This window comes from Dermochelys coriacea, chromosome 2, assembly GCF_009764565.3.
Source record: "Dermochelys coriacea isolate rDerCor1 chromosome 2, rDerCor1.pri.v4, whole genome shotgun sequence".
NCBI classification, from domain to species: domain Eukaryota; kingdom Metazoa; phylum Chordata; order Testudines; family Dermochelyidae; genus Dermochelys; species Dermochelys coriacea.
Genome location: NC_050069.1, coordinates 111,254,662 through 111,274,195, shown reverse-complemented (window position 1 = coordinate 111,274,195; position 19,534 = coordinate 111,254,662). Strand labels below are relative to the sequence as shown.

Sequence of the window (19,534 nt, the reverse complement as noted above, 5' to 3'; positions counted from 1 at the left end):
GGCCATCGATTTCACAGAGGGAGGGAGAAGAAAATGAATACAAAACAAATCTGGTCTATTTCTTGTTTTGAGCCACTTCATCTATCTTTATACATTATGCTGGCAGCAGACTGTGCAGTACGACCGCTACCCATCGTCACCTCCTGGGTGCTCGGTAGAAGACGGTGCAGTATGACTACTGGCCATCGTCTTCTGCTGGCTGCAAATTAAAAGACAGTGCACTGCCGGTAGGACTCAATCGCCATGAGACGAAACAAGGGAAATGACCTGGCTGAGTCACCCCCATGTTTGCCCAGGCGCCCAGTTAAAAGAGCACCCAGGACTACGTTGACGACGGCTACCAGTCATACTGCACTGTCTGCTGTCAAAAGGCAATAAACTACTGCTGTGTAGCAATGCAGTATCATGTCCGCCAGCACCCAGGAGACATATGGTGATGGTTAGCTGAGCGGGCTCCATGCTTGCCGTGGTATGGCGTCTGCACAGGTAACTCAAGAAAAAAGGTGCAAAATGATTGTTTGCCCTTGCTTTTACGGAGGGAGGGAAGGGAACGGGGGCCTGATGATATGTACCCCGAACCACCCGCAACACTGTTTTAGCCCCATCAGGCACTGGGATTTCTACCCAGAATTCAAATGGGCGATGGAGACTGCGGGAACTGTGGGATAGCTACCCACAGTGCAAAGCTCCGGAAGTCGACTGTTGCCTCTGTACTGTGGACACAGTCTGCCGACTACATGCACTTAGAGCATTTGTGTGGGGACACACACACTTGACTGTATAAAAACGCTTTCTACAAAACCGACTTCTATAAATTCGACCTAATTTCGTAGTGTAGACATACCCATAGTTATCCCTGGTTAAGTTACTTCCCTTGGTGATCATTGCATCCACAAAGCTCTGTGTTGTTTCAGATTAAGTACTCAACATTCTGGGCAGTCTTTCCATGGTGCATTGCTCAGCAACTAGGCTGTATGGGTTACCTACTGGAACGCTCTGGACTGGAATTGTGGGACTTGGGGTCAAAGTAAATAGTTCCTATGATTACTCTTGTTTCAGCTCAGCATCCTTGTTGTTACAAGCCAGCACCATTTTCAAAGTGCTGTCAGGCAGCATGGAGGAAACATTGCTGAGTGTTCTGATCCTTATGGCGCTTAATTCAAACAGGCTGCTGCGATATATCTCAAGCTGTTCAATGACTTTAGAACCAGGGTGATACAGCATTTGAGAAGGTGGTGGCTGAAATTAAGCAGACACTTTTGCTTGAACTTTTCCTTGAGCAGCTTCACTCTTTGGACCATTGCTTTTGGTTTCAGACAACTAGCAGTGACTGGGGGGACATGGTAGTGCTCAGACCTGGGATGACTAGCATTGGTGGCAAAACTAGGATGTCAAAAGCAACTTTCCTAGAGATTTGTGCAGCGCTTGCCCTGGCACTGCCGTGGTGGAACAGTTACATGAGAGCTCCCCTCAATGTAGAGAAGTGTATGGCCTTTGCAATCTGGAAGCTTGCTATCCCTGATTGCTACTGGTTAGTGTCTAACCAGTTTGGTGTTGGTAGCTCAACCATTGGGGTTGTTGTAATGGAGGTGTGTACTTTGCTATCAAGAAGGTGATGTTTCCCTGGCTCATAAGTCATGACAACGCATAGAATATTACTGATGGATTTGCACGATTGGGGTTCTTGAATAGCAGTGGAGCCCTTGATGTGACCCACATGCCTTTTCTTTGCTCCCCCACCAGGCTCAGGACTCATCAACAGAAAGGACTATTTCTGTAGGATGCTACAAAGCCTGGTTGATCACCATGGAAGGTTCACCAATACTAATGTGGAGTGGTCTAGAAAGGTCCTTGATGCCAGGATCTTTAGAAACTGTGGACTGTTTTCTGCAATGAAAAATGGAATTCTTTCTCCGAGGATCACTATGGACATTGAGGGTGTTGTCCTTCTTCCTGTCATTCTGGGAGATGGAGGTGCCTGATGTCAAGACTGGAGACTGATGAGCAATATCTGCCTTGTATACTAGGTTGTGCAAAACACAGCAAGAAGCTATGTGAGAGTGAGGAAGAGAACCTTGCTGATGGATGGGAGGAGGAAGTGGGCAGACTTGCTGAATGTTTTGAATAACCAGAGAGGTGGCCTTTATGAAACACTGCAACTCGTCAGGGACACAGGTTCAGGGATGTATTAGTGCCCTACACCTCTGCCTGTGATTCGGGAGAGTCTGGGGTCTCCAGCACTGTCTGCTTCAGACTTCAGTGAGTTGTGCAGGTCTACAAGATCCTGGGTTTCAGGATCAATCTTCTTTGGTTCGGTCCTGGTCGGCATCTATGGAAGTATCATTGGTTGCGTCCACAAGATACCATGATTTATTGATGGCATCTCTGCCAAAAATAGAGTCCAGATTCTCCTCATAGTGTAGACCATGCTGAAAAAAACATGACTACCACTTTCTGTGTAGTTAACAGTTCCTGGAGCCTCATTGCTCCTGTTTTCTTATTTCCCTTTCTTGACACCCTTTAACTGCAACCCTGGGTAAACACATACAGCTCTACTGACTTCAGTGGAATAATGTCTGCATACACAAGGGCTGACTTAGGTCCTGTTTTTGGACATTGAATGTAAAAGATGGACAAATGACTTATATACATGAATATAGTCTATTTATGCATTCAGCATCAAGGCAGAAGGTTTTCACATTTCTCAATGATGTCCCTAAGTGCTGGAGGTTGCATTTGGATCTCTGATGTAGTGGAAAAATGTATAAAATCACGTGTGCAGGAAACTCCCTATTGACAATGAATTTGAGGAGACTTTTTGTGGATTGTTTATTTCATGATGCATATGGAATATGATGCACTCAAGAAGTTTGGAGTCTGAAGGTCCTGGTTTGTGATAGCAGACTTTCAACATTTGGGATGTATGATTAAGGTTGCTCATGTGAAGTCAAACACTTTATTTGGGATGGATCTTTAATTATTCTAAAGTACAATTTTTAGGAGTTGAAGACCCCTCAATTGAGTGTGTTCATCTGTGTGGCTCTTTCAAAACACTGATTATTCCACTTCATGGTGATATCCATCTGCATATCCAAATCCAGGATTTAACCTGATAAATAAATCCTGGACTATTAACAGTAATATGCTTATATAGTCTTTAAAAATGGAATATATTGATTTTATTTTTTATCATTTCAATGAATATTGATGTTTGTTTTTAGCTTTTTTCAATTTGTATTGATTTAAATTTCACAGTTGCAGGAAATTAGGACATAAGAATGACCACACTGAGTGAGACCAATGGTCCATCTAGCCCAGTATCCCATCTCTGACAGTGGCCAATGCCAGATGCTTCAGAGGGAATGAATAGAACAGGGCAATTTCAACTGATCCATCTCCTGTTGTCCAGTTCCAGCTCCTGGCAGTTGGATGTTCAGGGACACCTGAAGCATGGGGTTGAATCCCATCTTGGCTAATAGCCTTTGATGACCTATCCTTTAAATTATTGGTAGTCAGATAATGGGTGGAGGAGGGGGTGGAGCTCAGACAATAATTATTTAATAACTGCAGATGTTGAGATTAAAAAAGTCAAAGCTTTATAACGGTGAAACCACAAATTGTTAACCTCACATGTCAAATATATACAATCCTTAAATCAAACTCTTATTTCTTAAGCAGCATTTTTCTTACTTTGCCTATCTGTAAATTTTGACCTATCGAAGGACATATTTTTTTATCTGTTTGTTTCAGTACGGTGAAATCAACCTTTATTAATGTCAAGGTTCCTTCCCTACTCTGAACTCTAGGGTACAGATGTGAGGACCTGCATGAAAATCCCCCTAAGGTTATTTTTACCAGCTTAGGTTAAAACCTTCCCCAGGGTACAAACTATTTTACCTTTTGTCCCTGGACTTTATTGCTGCCACCACCAAGCATCTAACAAATATAACTGGGAAAGAGCCCACTTGGAAACATCTTTCCCCCCAAAATCCCCCTAAGCCCTACACCCCCTTTCCTGGGGAAGGCTTGATAAAAATCCTCACCAATTTGCATAGGTGAACACAGACTCAAACCCTTGGATCCTAAGAACAATGAAAAGCAATCAGGTTCTTAAAAGAAGAATTTTAATCAAAGAAAAAGTAAAAGAATCACATCTGTAAAATCAGGATGGTAAATACCTTACAGGGTAATCAGATTCAAAACGTAGAGAATCCCTCTAGGCAAAACCTTAAGTTACAAAAAGACTCAAAAACAGGAATCTACATTCCATTCAGCACAACTTATTTTATCAGCCATTTAAACAAAACAGAATCGAACGCATATCTAACTAGATTGCTTATCAACCCTTTACAGGAGTTCTGACCTGCATTCCTGCTCTGGTCCCGGCAAAAGCAACACACAGACAGAGAGAACCCTTTGTTCCCCCCCCCCTCCAGCTTTGAAAGTATCTTGTCTCCTCATTGGTCATTTTGGTCTGGTGCCAGCGAGGTTGTCTTAGCTTCTTAACCCTTTACAGGTGAAAGGGTTTTTCCTCTGGCCAGGAGGGATTTAAAGGTGTTTGCCCTTCCCTTTATATTTATGACAATCAACATTTATCAATAAAAATAGAATTAAATCCTGTGAATATGGACTGCATATGTTATGGTGAATCAGATGATGAAATGTGACATCATATTTGTTGTTCCTACCTTTTCATCTGAGAAATAGAAGCTTCTGTTCTTTTCTGTGATTTGGATCAGATGTCTTTTTCAAATTTATATTGATTCCAGAATAGAGTGTTTGAAAATAATTATTATTGATAATACTTCTTAGCTTTATATAGTGAAATTCAGAGGGACATATTATTGGTTGTGATAACAATGAAATTGGTCCAATAAAAGATATTACCTCACCTACCTGGTTACGACAAATCACGCAATAGATGTTTTTGACTTATTAATATAGAGCCAGATTCACCCCTGGACTACACCAACGTTAGCCTCTAATTGTGGAGTTCCTACTAACACAATTTGAAGCTTCTATCCTGTAACCCTACAGGGTAAAAACTATTGAGGTAGGGCAGTAGTGCAAATATTATCTGTCCTCTCCTCGTGGTGAATTCTTTATGTGAAGTGACATTAGTAGCAGATCATGTAATTTGCAATGCTCTGTGCCCACAGGGGTGAATAGAGTCCATAGAATCTGCCTCCAGTGATTATTCCCCGCCTCCAGACACTATTATCAAGACTTGCCACTGGCAACTAAGTCAGGAAACAGACACCAGGCAGGCTAGGTAAATTCCTGAGAGCAGTTAGTCGTTTTAAAATTATTTTTTCCTTGAAAATTATTTTTTCCACCAAACTCGGACAGTTTTCTAAGAACAGGACACCTCATTGCCAGAAAATCCCCAGGACAAACAACAACTATGCACCCCTCAAACGCTTCTGTTGTTTGTTTATTTATTTTTATTATGAACTCCTCTACTATTTTTTTTGTCCGTATTCATTCATTGACCTCCAGGCCATCTGTGTTCTGCGTTGAGGATGCCTTTCTGTTTTCTTGCTTATGGGTTGCGTTAAGACAATTCAGTGTTGCTTTGAAGGACAAAGCTCTGTCACATCCCAGAGACAAATGAAAGCATCTGCAGACAATTGAATGGAACGGACAAAAACATTGACTGTACTGACCACTCAGCGAATTGCACTCCTGGTGACTATGCAGTTTACCCTCCCCTGAGCTGACCTTTTCTATAGGACTTCCATTCAGATTCATTGCATTTGCAGGACATACCTGGTCATGTGGCACCAAAGCTGTTACTCTTAGAGACGCACAGTTATGGAAATGTGAGCACATCTGACAAAGCTGGTGCAATTTAAGAAAACACACCATACGTCTTAAAAAGTACATACAGTGTAAAGAGAATAGACAATGACTTAAAAAAAATAGTCTCGATCTCTTGCCTTTTCAACTTGTGAGGCAGCCGTTGCATATACCAGCTCAAATACATCCCTGGGATAATGCCTCTGATTTACATCAAGGAAGAATTTAATGTAGAATCTCTCTTGCGGTTAGAGCGTTTCTGGAATACTATAACTGTGTTCAGAAAACAGCTAATAGTCTTTATTGTTCAGTGAAGAAGTTTATTGCACAGTTATGCCCTGTACTCTAGTCCACTCAGCTTTCAATGATACTGTTATGAGCTGGGTGAAACCTTGTAATAGGGTTGATTTAAGATTGGCAGGTGTGAACATATTCTTCAATTAACATAACACTAAGTCTAAGCCCTGCCTAAAACAAAAGGGTGTGTGAACCCACCCAGGATTTTTTGGCTGAGTATTGTTTTCAATAGGTGTGTATGTGTGTGGGAAGAGAGATCTCACTGAATCTGAGGTCAGACAAGAACAGACAAAGTGAGAGAGACAACCGGAAGGAACAGCTAAAAGGCTGACTCTAGAAGAAACCTGGGGAGAGAGGTTTTTTTTTAGTCAGGGATTCAAGCTGTTTTTGCAAAATAAAATAAACTGTTTCCTGCTACTTTATTCCTTCTGTGTTCAGTGACACAGGGCTTGTATATTCTTTGTAAATAAACAAAATTACATCAAAGAATTACCTGACTACTACCAATTTATACTCCCAACTGGAACACCACCTACAGGCCCCCAAACTTTGACTAGGCCTCCAGTAAAAGGGGTAACAATACATTTCATATTGATTTGAGTATCCTATTTTAAATGGGTTAAAGCATTGTGGAAGATAAAGGCAAGAAAGGAAAAGTTGGGAAGATAGAATGGATCATAGTGCTTACAGATTTGTTAAGTCTTGTAAAATCAGTTTTCAAAGACATTGTTTGGGTGAATGACATTGAATTGGTGACAGCAGGTCTTCTGAATTTCTTCAGATAGCTATATTTAACATTTTTATTGACCAAAACATAGGGCACCGTCTTTTTCTTCCATCTATTATTTTCATTCCAGACATGTGTAGCTGTTGGTTAATTTATTTGTGTTGAACTTGAATTTTTGGCATGTGCTTAGTAGACTTGGGAGCAGTCTACTTATTGATTATAATGTGAATTTTAATCTTTTGTAAAGGCACTTTGACAGGCCTCTGTTATAGTTAATTAAAATAAGCAGACAAAATGTTCATTGTTTCCAGTTTACCTGTGTCCCAATTAGAAGATTGTTTGTGGATTGACTGCTCTGCGGAGGCCTAAATGTTGCATAGCAGGAATGTTGTAGGTCAGGATTGAAGTGTATCATCAGGTCTATCTGAGAAAGCTTGCACAGTATGGATGTGGACACTGGATGAAATCCTGCTTCCTTTACTCACTTGCAGAGTCCCACTGCAGTGGGACTATGTGCTAAGTAAGGTAAAATGGATTTTACTTCATTATGAGCCAGATTCTCTAGTCCACCACCAAGTTCACTTTGTGTCACTGGCCGGAAATCCTCACAGGATAATTCCCCCCCATTTATTGGGAATCTCTGCCACAGCTGCCTCCAGCATCAGCTGTTGCTCTACCTGTGGTATAAGGAGTGGAGTAATAGGGAGCAGTAGTAGAGCCATGGTCTACCAAGCCTTATCTGCAAATGACAGAGTAGGTCCCATGCTACTTGAGCGCCCACCTGAGCGAGGCAGCTGGGAACCAGGGAGCCACAACCAGCTCCCTGTGGTTTCCATTCTCTACTACATTCAAGCCCAGCTCAGACAAAGCTGAGAATCAGGACTGGTGTGTTTACAGTCACTAGTGCTACTTGTCTGTCACTTTGACAAATTTTGATCATCTTTAAAATTAATAAAAAATCTGTTAACTCCATGATCCACGTTGAGTCTTATTAACCTCTTTACTGTTTCATTCATACACAGTGCAAATCCAGCATCACAGCCCCCTTAGAGCTCGTTGGAAATCTGACCCTGGAAAAGATGAACACCCATTTCTGTCTTGAAATCCCAAACCTAAAATATTCCCCCTCTTCTTTTCCACTTCTAGTTCCTATTTCCAGCCACACCTTTTACTATAGGTACCCAAAAAATTGGAAATTCTGCATGTCACTGAAGTGAATAACATAGTGCTTCATAGCATTTGGTAAGAGTGTAATACTGTGAAGGTACAGCTGCAATAGAAGTGTGTGTGTATATATCTGAGTAAACATATGTTGTAATTCTTTAGATATTGGGTTAAGATCTAAAATGTAGAACTAAATAACAGATAGATAGTTCTTGATTCACTATTACAGTTCCAGTGACTCACTGACACATCTCTGTTGCAGCAATTACAAAACAGCGTATTATAGATTCTGACTCAGAGAGGTGTTTTATTCCAAAGGCTTCTGGCAATTGCTATTGTTCTTGCTCTACCGTTATAAGGAACTCATTGTTATGGATGGCATTGTACCATAAAGAGACTGAGCTAAAGATAATGGAATGAGGTTTGGACTTAGTGAACCTGTAAAGGAGAGCTTTGCTTTGGATGAGCACCTAGAAGTTTGGATGCATGAACCTTAGCCACATTGTTTGGGTCTGCAAAAGTGGGCCCAAAGTCTAACAAGAAAGGCTCTTCTTATGGTATTTCAGGACTTCACTGCCAGACACAACCAGGAAGTATAGAGGAGTCTAGAAAGTAAAAATAATTTATAAAATAACCTAGACTTTTTATATCTCCAGAAAGGTTTTGTATGGGTTCAGTTCCATCTGGAGAAAAATATATTTCTTCTCATTCACACATGCACACATGAATACTGGACCTGATTCTCCATTACCGTAGTGATTTACACCTTTGTAAAAGGAGTGCATAATGGTGTCATTCTGATTTGCCAAAGTTTTACCATTGCTTTTCTCTGGTGAAAATGACTACACGCATTGCAGGCCAACAGACAATCAGGCCTCTAGCTCTGGGAACACTCTCTAATGTATATTGCATATAATCCTTCACCCAGGGTTGTATAACAAATCAGTTCAGAACTCTGAATAGATTCCATACCTTCTGACTCTCTGTCCTGTGCTTTAATCGCTGCACTCTATTTAGAAAATGGTAAGAAGCTCTGAATAAAATCGGTATATTTACTTTCCACCATTTCACATTTCAGAATTTGACATGCTCCATTTAATGTGAGGATCATGAAACAGAACAGTCAAATGAAATTATCCCCAGTATTGTGCAGTATTTTTTTAAATGCCTCAGTCTGAAAACATGCACAAAACTAAGTAGAAGGTTTTCAATCAACATCTTGCAGTTCAGCTGACAAGGGTTTTCATCCAGATATACAATACACAACTCTAACATGAACTAGGAACTACAAGTAGGTTAGAGGAAGCTCACTAAACCAAACCCCTTAGATGGCTTTACATTGGATTATTATGTAAACTTTTTTGCTATTGGCATTGCTTTTGGGGAGTTTCAGCTGTTTTCTTTCTGCAGGTTGAGTGGACCAGAGTAAGATATTAATGAACGGATGGACTCTGCTGGTAAAATCGGCCATCCCACCATGACAGCTGATGTGTCAGAAGCTGGGGAATTGTGTCTGGAACCTCTAGTCACTTGCAAGCTATGTCTCTGTGAACATTCTCTTAATAAGATGACCACTCTTCAAGAATGCAGCTGCATCTTCTGTACAGCGGTAAGCAGAAATAGAGTAATAGTGGCAAACAATTTATGAGTTTAACCTGTATAAGCTTTATACAGGGTAAAACAGATTTATTTGGGGTTTGGACCCCATTGGGAGTTGGGCATCTGAGTGTTAAAGACAGGAACACTTCAGTAAATTGCTTTCCGTTAAGTCTGCAGCTTTGTGGCATGTGGTTCAGACCCTGCATCTGTGTTGGAGCAGACTGGCGTGTCTGGCTCAGCAAGACAGGGTGCTGGAGTCCCAAGCTGGCAGGGAAAGCAGGGGCAGAAGTAGTCTTGGCACATCAGTTGGCAGCCCCAAGGAGGTTTCTGTGATCCAACCCATCACATATACATACAATATGATGGGAGCTAATTTAGCTACAACTAATCAGGAAAGAGATCTTGGAGTCATCGTGGATAGTTCTCTGAAGACATCCACGCAGTGCGCAGCAGCAGTCAAAAAAGCAAACAGGATGTTAGGAATCATTAAAAAATGGATAGAGAATAAAACAGAGAATATGTTATTGCCCTTATATAAATCCATGGTACGCCCACATTTTGAATACTGAGTACAGATGTGGTCTCATCTCAAAAAAGATATACTGGCATTAGAAAAGGTTCAGAGAAGGGCAACTAAAATGATTAGGGGTTTGGAACAGGTCCCATATAAGGAGAGATTAAAGAGGCCTAGGACTTTTCAGCCTGGAAAAGAGGAGTCTAAGGGGGGATATGATAGAGGCATATAAAATCATGAGTGGTGTGGAGAAAGTGATAAGGAAAAGTTATTTACTTGTTCCCATAATATAAGAACTAGGGGCCACCAAATGAAATTAATGGGCAGCAGGTTTAAAACAAATAAAAGGAAGTTCTTCTTCACACAGCACACGGTCAACCTGTGGAACTCCTTGCCTGAGGAAGTTGTGAAGGCTAGGATTATAACAGGGTTTAAAAAAGAGAACTAGATAAATTCATGGAGGTTAAGTCCATTAATGGCTATTAGCCAAAATGGGTAAGGAATGGTGTCCCTAGCCTCTGTTTGTCAGAGGGTGGAGATGGATGGTAGGAGAGAGATCACTTGATCATTACCTGTTAGGTTCACTCCCTCTGGGGCACCTGGCATTGGTCACTGTCGGCAGACAGCATACTGGGCTGGATGGACCTTTGGTCTCACCCAGTATGGCCATTCTTATGCAGCTGGTTTCCTCAGTTCCTGCACTGAAGTATAATTCTATGCCTGCTGCCTCCAGGGCTGTTAGATCCCCTCTTTACCCAGCTCTGAGCCTTTTATTTATATGAAAAGATTGAAGCTGGGGCAAGAATCTCAGTCTTAGTATCTGGAATGAAGACATAAACAGTCTTTGGGGTGCTGATGCTTTAAGCAAGTCTAGTTTGTTTTGTTTTCCATAGCAAGGTTATCCATGCAGAGCCAAGGATAACATTAAGCCTGATGTAGCAGGTAGGCTCAACATGGAGAGAGTGTGTCCTATGCAAAGGTGTTACTATGGGTTTCTGTTGCTTTCACATACATGTTGTCAGCTGATAATTACCTTAGCTCTGTATTTCCGAATTCTCCAAAGCACAATTGTTTTCCTCTACATCATTACTAACTTTGAGGGCGAATGGAAATTTAATTATTCAGGCATCAAGGTTTACGTTTCTCCCTATCATTTGTGATCTGTAAAACAAAAAAGTTAAATGGGTTAGTATTGTGCATCTGGTATTCTTCCAGCTTAGCAGTTGATGTAATAAACATTATCCCTCCTAAAACCTGTATTCCAACCAAAGTAAATTTTATTGAAATGTGTGTATTTGCATTTGAGTGGAATGGTGCTACTAAGATGGGAGATTTCAACTAGAAATATTTGATTTTAGCTGTTTAAAGAAAAAAAAAAAAAAGGAAAAACGTGATGGATTTATACATGGACTTTTCACTTTGGACCTGGGCTTAAGTTCAAATAAGATGGCATCAGCCAGATATCCCTGCAATGTTTGTTGCTGTTCAACTAAGCCTACAGTAAAAACTCATGAGCGCAAGCCCAAAGTAATTCTCTGCAGCTTCTTGGGATCTGTGAGAAAGTATATGGTGACTTGGCTGAGTCTGAATTGTGTTAGTTTAAAATGAGAACGTGGATGAGTCTCATAACAAACTGTGCATTGGTAATAATCATGTTTATTATGGTAATGCCTAAGGGCCAGCTCATTGTGACAGGCACTGTACAAACAGATGAGTAGACAATCCCTGCCCTGAAGAGCTTAATATCTAAATAGGCAAGACAGATACAGGGTGGGGGGAAGGGGTAGAACACACCATCAGAGTGAACTACGTGATGGCAGCAAACGTCAAGTTAATTTCACAGCGGTGGATTGGGTTAGTTAGGGAGGGCTATGATAAATGGCAAGTAAAGTGAAGGGCAAGGGGACATTGAAGGGCAGGAAAGGAAGGGGGAGGGGAGAAGAGGGCCAGGGGCAGGTGTGGAGTGAAGCTGAGGTGAAGAGACAATGAGGGAGAAGGATGATTGGAGCAACTAGCCAATTAGCACAGGGCAGAGAAAGTCCTATCAAAACTGTGGAAAGTTTTTTTTGAATGTCCAGAGGTCTCTGCTTTGGCTGCTTCTGCGCTTCCTGGTGTCCTTTCTGGAGTCTGGCTAATGGTGACCAGATAGCAAGAGTGAAAAATCAGGATGGGAGTGGTGGTGGGAGATTATAGGCACCTATATAAGACAAAGCCCCAAATATCAGAACTGTCCCTATAAAATCGGGACATCTGGTCACCCTAGCCTGACTCATCTCTGCAGATTTCCTCCAAGGCCAGGTAGGGACACAGGGAAGCACCAACTGGGTCCTAGTGCTCCCAGAGTATACAGTTCAGGGTCTGGGATAGTGGTAGGCAGATGGGTGGCCCTCACTGGGCCCCATTTGACCCCTTCCCCGACTGCAGCAGTCCCTGCTCTGGCTCCTTCTGGTCCTCATGTCTGGAGTCTCTGCCTGGCTCCTCTGTGTGTACTATAAATCTATACTACACATATGGGGACTATATGATGATGTAGTGTGGTGTAAAGATTTTATTAGCATGTATTTGGGATAGTTCTCTTATATAATGGAGTTCATCCAAACAAGTGCTAATAAAATATTTAGAGGGCACCACGCTAACAGATATTGTACTGTATAGGCCACACACCTCAGAAGAACTACTTTAGAAATAAAAACAAGGAGTCCTGTGGCATCTTAGAGACTGACATTTATTTGGGCATAAGCTTTTCTGGGCTAAAACCCACTTCATCGGATGCATGCAGTGGAAAATACAGTAGGAAGATATATATACACAGAGAAATGTTTTAAACAGTTTTGAAAAAACAGCATTGGGACATTTTTTATTTTTCTGCTTGTAAAGCCAGGTGCCTTAGTTACCAAAAGTACAACTGTCCAGGGCTCAGAAGGAACTATAGAAATTTCTAAAAATGACGATTACTGTATCTCAAAATGTTACTTAAAATTCCATTGTCAGATGTTTCAGGGACTAGAAGTGATTTCCATATCCAGCTGAGAATGTGGGATTGCCCCTTCCAAAGGCTATTAAACTCCTGTATCTAGTTCTGAAGGGATATAAGATACCAGATTTCAAAATGGATTTTTCTCTTTTAGATGTAGAAAAGCTGCTAGTAGCCAAGTACCAACAAAGTCATCCTACAATGCTACACTGTAGGGAGGCGACGACTCACCGGTGCAGCGCCTCCTGCTGGTCATCTCAGGAATTAGTTCTTTTCCAGCCTCGGCGCGCCCTCTGCAGGCCAGTGTCTCGTCTGCCTCTGGCCCTGTGTCCCTCCCGAACCCTTGTGCCTCCTCACCCTGGGGTGCTGCCCCCTGGCAGTGACCCCATACTCTGAGTCTCCCCTCCCAGGGAACCCCCAACCCTCTAAACCCCCTTGCCTCAGTGGCTACTGCCAGTCATCATCTAGCCCTTGCTCACTGGGGCTGACTGCAGGGTAATGGTCACTCATCATTGGCAAAGGGTTAGGACCTGCTGCCTTTGCCTATCTTCAGCCTGTGCCTCTGCAGCCCCTGTATCTTTTGGGATCTGCACAAGGCCTGCAGCCTGGGGGTTTATTATCAAGGATCTACAACCTATCCTGAAGGATGACCCATCACTCTCACAGATCTTGGGAGACAGGCCAGTCCTTGCTTACAGACAGCCCCCCAACCTGAAGCAAATACTCACCAGCAACCACACACCACACAACAAAAACACTAACCCAGGAACCTATTCTTGCAACAAAGCCCGTTGCCAACTGTGTCCACATATCTATTAAGGGGACACCATCATAGGGCCTAATCACATCAGCCACACTATCAGAGGCTCGTTCACCTGCACATCTACCAATGTGATATATGCCATCATGTGCCAGTAATGCCCCTCTGCCATGTACATTGGCCAAACCAGACAGTCTCTACGTAAAAGAATAAATGGACACAGATGTCAGGAAATATAACATTCAAAAACCAGTCGGAGAACACTTCAATCTCTCTCGTCAATCGATTTCAGACCTAAAAGTGGCAATTCTTCAACAAAAAAACTTCAAAAACAGACTCCAACGAGAGACTGCTGAATTGGAATTAATTTGCAAACTGGACACCATTACATTAGGCTTGAATAAAGACTGGGAGTGGATGTGTCATTACACAAAGTAAAACTATTTCCCCTGTTTATTTCCCCCCCTTACTGTTTCTCACACATTCTTGTCAACTGCTGGAAATGGCCCACCTTGATTATCACTACAAAAGGTTTTTTTTCTCTCCTGCTGGTAATAGCTCACCTTACCTGATCACTCTTGTTACAATGTGTATGGTAACACCCATTGTTTCATGTTCTCTGTGTATATAAATGTCCCCCACTGTATTTTCCACTGCATGCATCCGATGAAATGAGCTGTAGCTCATGAAAGCTTATGCTCAAATAAATTTGTTAGTCTCTAAGGTGCCACAAGTACTTTTTATAGGAACAGACTCCTGAAACTCTTACCAAAAAAAGTGGTCCATAATCATGCAAATAGTCCCATTGTCTTTAATGAGATTGATCAAATGATTAAGGGTTTACAGGATTAGGTTCCAAATTTGTAAATTATTCTGTGTGAAACTAACAATGCCTGAGCTGTCATATCAGAAGGAGCTTCATTCGAATAAAGTTGGGCAGATGTGTGATAAGTCTTAGCTCCATTGCTAAGATGAGGAACATATTTTCAGCAAAGTTCTTGGCAGATTCCTGAGGCAGCTGGTTTAAGGCCATCAGTGTCCGGCATTATAATCTTCACTTATAGTTCTTTCACCCACAAAGCTGAAAAATGAGGCATTTGTTTTCTTTGTTTTGCTGCTCCAGTTCCAGTTAACAAAATGCATGTTAGACTAGTTTGGCTGCAAAGAAGGATTCTGTGTACACTAGGGACAACACCTGATTCCTGTAAGGCTGCAGAACTGGGCTGACATCGGAATCCAAACATCCTCTGGTCAGTGCAAGCAGAGGCATTCCTCTAATGATTTGGACTTGATATGATGCAGTATGGATGTCATGGATAATTCAGACAAATGGGGAGAAACAGAGTTAAAAACACTGTTTAAACACCTTCCGCCCCCCACCCCCTTCCCTCTTGAGGACTCCGGACCAACATAACAGCACAATACATATGCTAACAAATTTAAACAAAGCCTTTGTTTAAGTTTGTTAGCTTATATATTGTGCTGTTAAAGCCATTTAAAGAATGAATGCCCTCCCTAGCCACGTTCTGCTTCTTTAAGGAGCACAGTGCAGCCCCACCCTAACACCCCCCCCGAAGGCGGGGGACTAGCTCCAAGTCTTTCTGATACCTCATACCCGCTAAAATCTCTTGTCGGTAATGTGTACTGGTGGATACCACTCTACTTGCACTCCTGCTAATAAGAATTCAGAATAGCAATGCCAAATCCTGCTCCAATCCCCTCTTCAACTTTTTTTCCAAATACTCTGATCTTCGGTATTATATGAGTGAGTTTAACTGCAAATGACATGCCTGCTAAAGTCACCAACCAGCAATTAATTTCAAGTTGTATGTTACTCACCAGAACAAGGTTTGAGCTGTCTAATATCATGTGTCCGATGAAGTGAGCTGTAGCTCACGAAAGCTTATGCTCTAATAAATTTGTTAGTCTCTAAGGTGCCACCGGTACTCCTTTTCTTTTTATCATGTACAATAACAGACCAATCTTGCAAAAACAAAAGACAATTTCACATCCTAGCTTCTGGGTGTTGGCACATGTTTATGTAGCAATGGCATGACTCATCATTCATGTGGTCTTATGTTTTTGAGAAGTGTGTGAATTAACTAAAATGGAAAATTCATGAAACAAATGCCACTATAACAATCCATGTGTCATCACACACACTAGTACAATAGTTCTGTGTAAAGGAGAATAAGATTTCCCCTTCTAAGGTCTGGGTGATTTTAATAGACAATGCCATGCTAGCAGGGCAAGTGAGAGTACATTTAACCTCTCAACTTTTTTGAACTGTAGTGAGAAGAGCCTTCTACTTTGGATTTCATTTCAAAGGGTGTAGTGAGAGCCCAGCTTGAGAAAGGCCCTGAAGCCATTCTACCCTGTTGTCTTTCCCCAGTCTCAGTTTCCTCCACGATACTGCTGCTGCGTGCCACTAAGCAAGTGCGAGTTATTGCAGATACAAAGGGGCCAGCCATTTTCCCAGGACTTAGCACACAGACCATGGAGACATCTTGATTTATGAAACACTCTGTGCATCTGTTGCTTTATCTGGAGGTGCTTGAGAGAGGAGAATTTTCTGAGCATAAGCTTTCGTAAGCTACAGCTCACTTCACGAAAGCTTATGCTCAAATAAATTTGTTAGTCTCTAAGGTGCCACAAGTCCTCCTTTTCTTTTTGCGAATACAGACTAACACGGCTGCTACTCTGAAGCCTGAGAATTTTCTGCTGTACCTAGTGCATCCCAGGCAGCATTGAGCAGCACAATGGAGAAAACAGTTGTGAAAAGACAGCATTGTGTGTGTGTGAGACAGAGAGAGAGAGAGAGAGCAGAGTGGGAGGGAGACAACTTAAAAACAGGTGAGAGACAACCAAAAGGTGGAGGTGAAAAATGAAGAGGAGGAGGAAAGAGACAACACAGGGCAAGGGAAGATTTCTACCTGGACCAGAGTTGATCCTCAGTCACACTCTCTTTTCCACATGTTGTTTCTCTCTCACACAAGAAAATAATGGCCCATCTCCAAAATCAACACACCTGTGCCCCAGTGAGATAATAGTTTTCAGTTCATAGAGGTAGTTAAAGGTCTGATTTCCTCTTGCACCAGTGTAAATCTGGAATAACTCCATTAAAGTTAATGGAGTTTACATGATGTAAAACCTGTGTAAGGTGCAAATTAGATTAAAAAAAATCCAAATATTAAAGGCCATCCTTTTTCCTCTTGCTAATTTCAAGAAAAGATGCATTCCCTCTCCCCATGCATCACTTTCTTATACTCCTCTCTTTCGGTGTAGGCAGATCAAACATTCAGACCCTGTGCCGCAACGCCCCAATGATTTTAAATAAAGCTTACTTCAGATTGTTTTCCATGTCTACCCACCAACTGTCATGTTGTGGCATTCGGGTTTCTTTCCAAGCTTGAAGAACAGGAGGACTTGTGGCACCTTAGAGACTAACACATGTATTAGAGCATAAGTTTTCATGGGCTTCAGCCTACTCCATCGGATAAATAGAATGGAACATACAGTAAGAAGATATATATATATATATATATATATATATATATACAGAGAACATGAAAAGGTGGATAAGAGGCTAATTCATTTAGATGAGCTCAAAAAACATGATAAAATTGGCGTATATAAAATAATACTTAGCACATGTTCAAAGCACTTTATGTATTCAAAGAACTTCTCACAACACCCCTTTGAAGTACGTATTATCCATTTTATATGTGGTGAAACTGAGACAGAGACATAAGTAAATTGCCCAATACCCAGCAGTAAATCAGTAACGGAGCCAGGCCTAACAGAACACAGGTATCTGGACTCAGTCCTCAGTCCAGAACACACTGGGACCAGCTCTAATGTGACATGTCACTTTGTTTATGGCTTCGGGTATATTCACTCTCTGGTGCTAAATGATAGTGATCCCACTACATTTGGGGTACCAGAAGCCAATATGTATTTTATTTTGATTTTTACAATATGGCTCTTCAGACTTTGAGTAGCATAAGCAAATCAATTTAAAATTGCACGTAAGAATGGTGATTACCAATACTATAAGCAGATCCAATGAAGGAACAAATCCCAATAACTGCATTTATCATGTTGGGTGTGAGAAAGAGCCACTAAATGAAATACTTCTTGTTATGGAATGATGAGCTAGAAAGCAGCATACATTGCCCTGTGGTCACACTTGCCTGTTGACACTCAATTGCTTTCAAAAGTGGGTACGCCATTTGTGGCCATACGGTCACCAAAAAAAATGTATACAGCCACTGATTTTTCTGACCACAAGACCACAACACACTCATCAAACTATAAAAGGATTTTTCACTCTTTTTGCATGTGTCTCACTCTTATAGGTCCTCATCCCTTGTCCAATGGAGATGTTACCAGCAACTTGAATGAGCATTGCATCAGGCCTTAAATGTTAAGCTACAGAGGTGGAAAATGAAATGGTGCTGATTTTTTAACCACACTTGGTAAATCTATCTTGACAAATACTTTAAGCTGTGTATTTTATAATAGCTGACCATATATATACCAGGCACTTGAATAACATGATGACGAGCACATTATAAAACCTTAGATAAATATACACTGCAAGTACTTTTTGAATGTAAGTGTACATGCACTGGCACTGACCAGGCACATCTGGTGCCAGGCTGCAAATCTGTACTCACTGTGGTGAATATTCATAGAGCTCACATGAGTAGACCCATTGACGTCAATTGCACTGCACATGGGTATGTATTAAACAACTGGGGTCTTTATGAATGGAAAGAATTAAAGAAATAAGCATTATGTCCTACATGATAAAAATAGATAGTGAGTAAAATGGAACCTTGCTCCCTGATTAAAGCCTCTACATGCTACCACAATAGAAATAGTAAATAAATTGTAACTTGTGGAGCTGGTTGGGAAGTTACTTTCCCCCCTTTTTTTTTGTTTTTGCTGAAAACTTTCTTTGTCCTTTTTTTTGGTTTTAATCAAAAGACTACAAACTAAAATAATAATAATAATTTAAAAAAATCAGTTTTTGGCATATAAAAATCGAAACATTTTAGTTTAAAATTAAAAATGTCAGTTTTGTGGGTTTTTGATGAAAATGGATTTTTTTTCATGAAAATGTAAGTTTAGTTGAAAAACCATTTTCGGTCTAAATTGTTCTGGCAGAGCATGTTCAGTGAGCTCTCCTAGTTCTTTTGCATTTCCACTACCTTACTCTCATATTAAGCACTGGTCATACTTTGATCCCAATCACAACCTACTGCTTTTGCCTTTTAAATGATATAATAATTGCAGTGAAATGTTAACTAAATACAGGGGTCAACAGTACTGCCTATAGGACATATGATTGAAAGGGCTGACCTGATTTCCTTTCCACCCTCATTCTTTAACTGACTGTCTCCTTTATTTTTCTTAATCAAAAACTTGATATTAAAATTTGTCACATCAGGTTTGTGGTTTCCTTTCGTATTTTCTATCAAAAGCAATAAAAGTTACAATTAGTGAGCTGGAAAGCTTTGTACAAATTGGAGTTGAGAAAGTTAATAGAACACACTGAATGTGCTTGATGTACTTGAAAAAGCAATATGCAGTAATGACTGAAACCAGTCTTTTGTCTGTGGCAAGGAGAAGATTATTTGAAAGTGGCCTTGAATAGAAATATGGATTTGTAGTGAGAGGAGTACAAGTGCCCTT

At 41.1% G+C, this 19,534-nt stretch overlaps 1 protein-coding gene across 2 annotated transcripts in view; it reads left to right on the top strand.

Annotated features, from left to right (window-relative positions):
* The window catches only part of RNF144B (ring finger protein 144B), a 75,900-nt gene that overhangs the window by 13,944 nt on the left and 42,422 nt on the right, over nucleotides 1-19,534 (top strand). For both annotated transcript variants that reach the window (XM_038393322.2, XM_043508318.1), the window contains exon 2: nucleotides 9,398-9,596. In XM_038393322.2, the coding sequence (XP_038249250.1) occupies nucleotides 9,432-9,596 (165 nt within the window). In that variant the 5' untranslated portion in view covers nucleotides 9,398-9,431. The remainder of the gene's footprint in view (nucleotides 1-9,397; nucleotides 9,597-19,534) is intronic.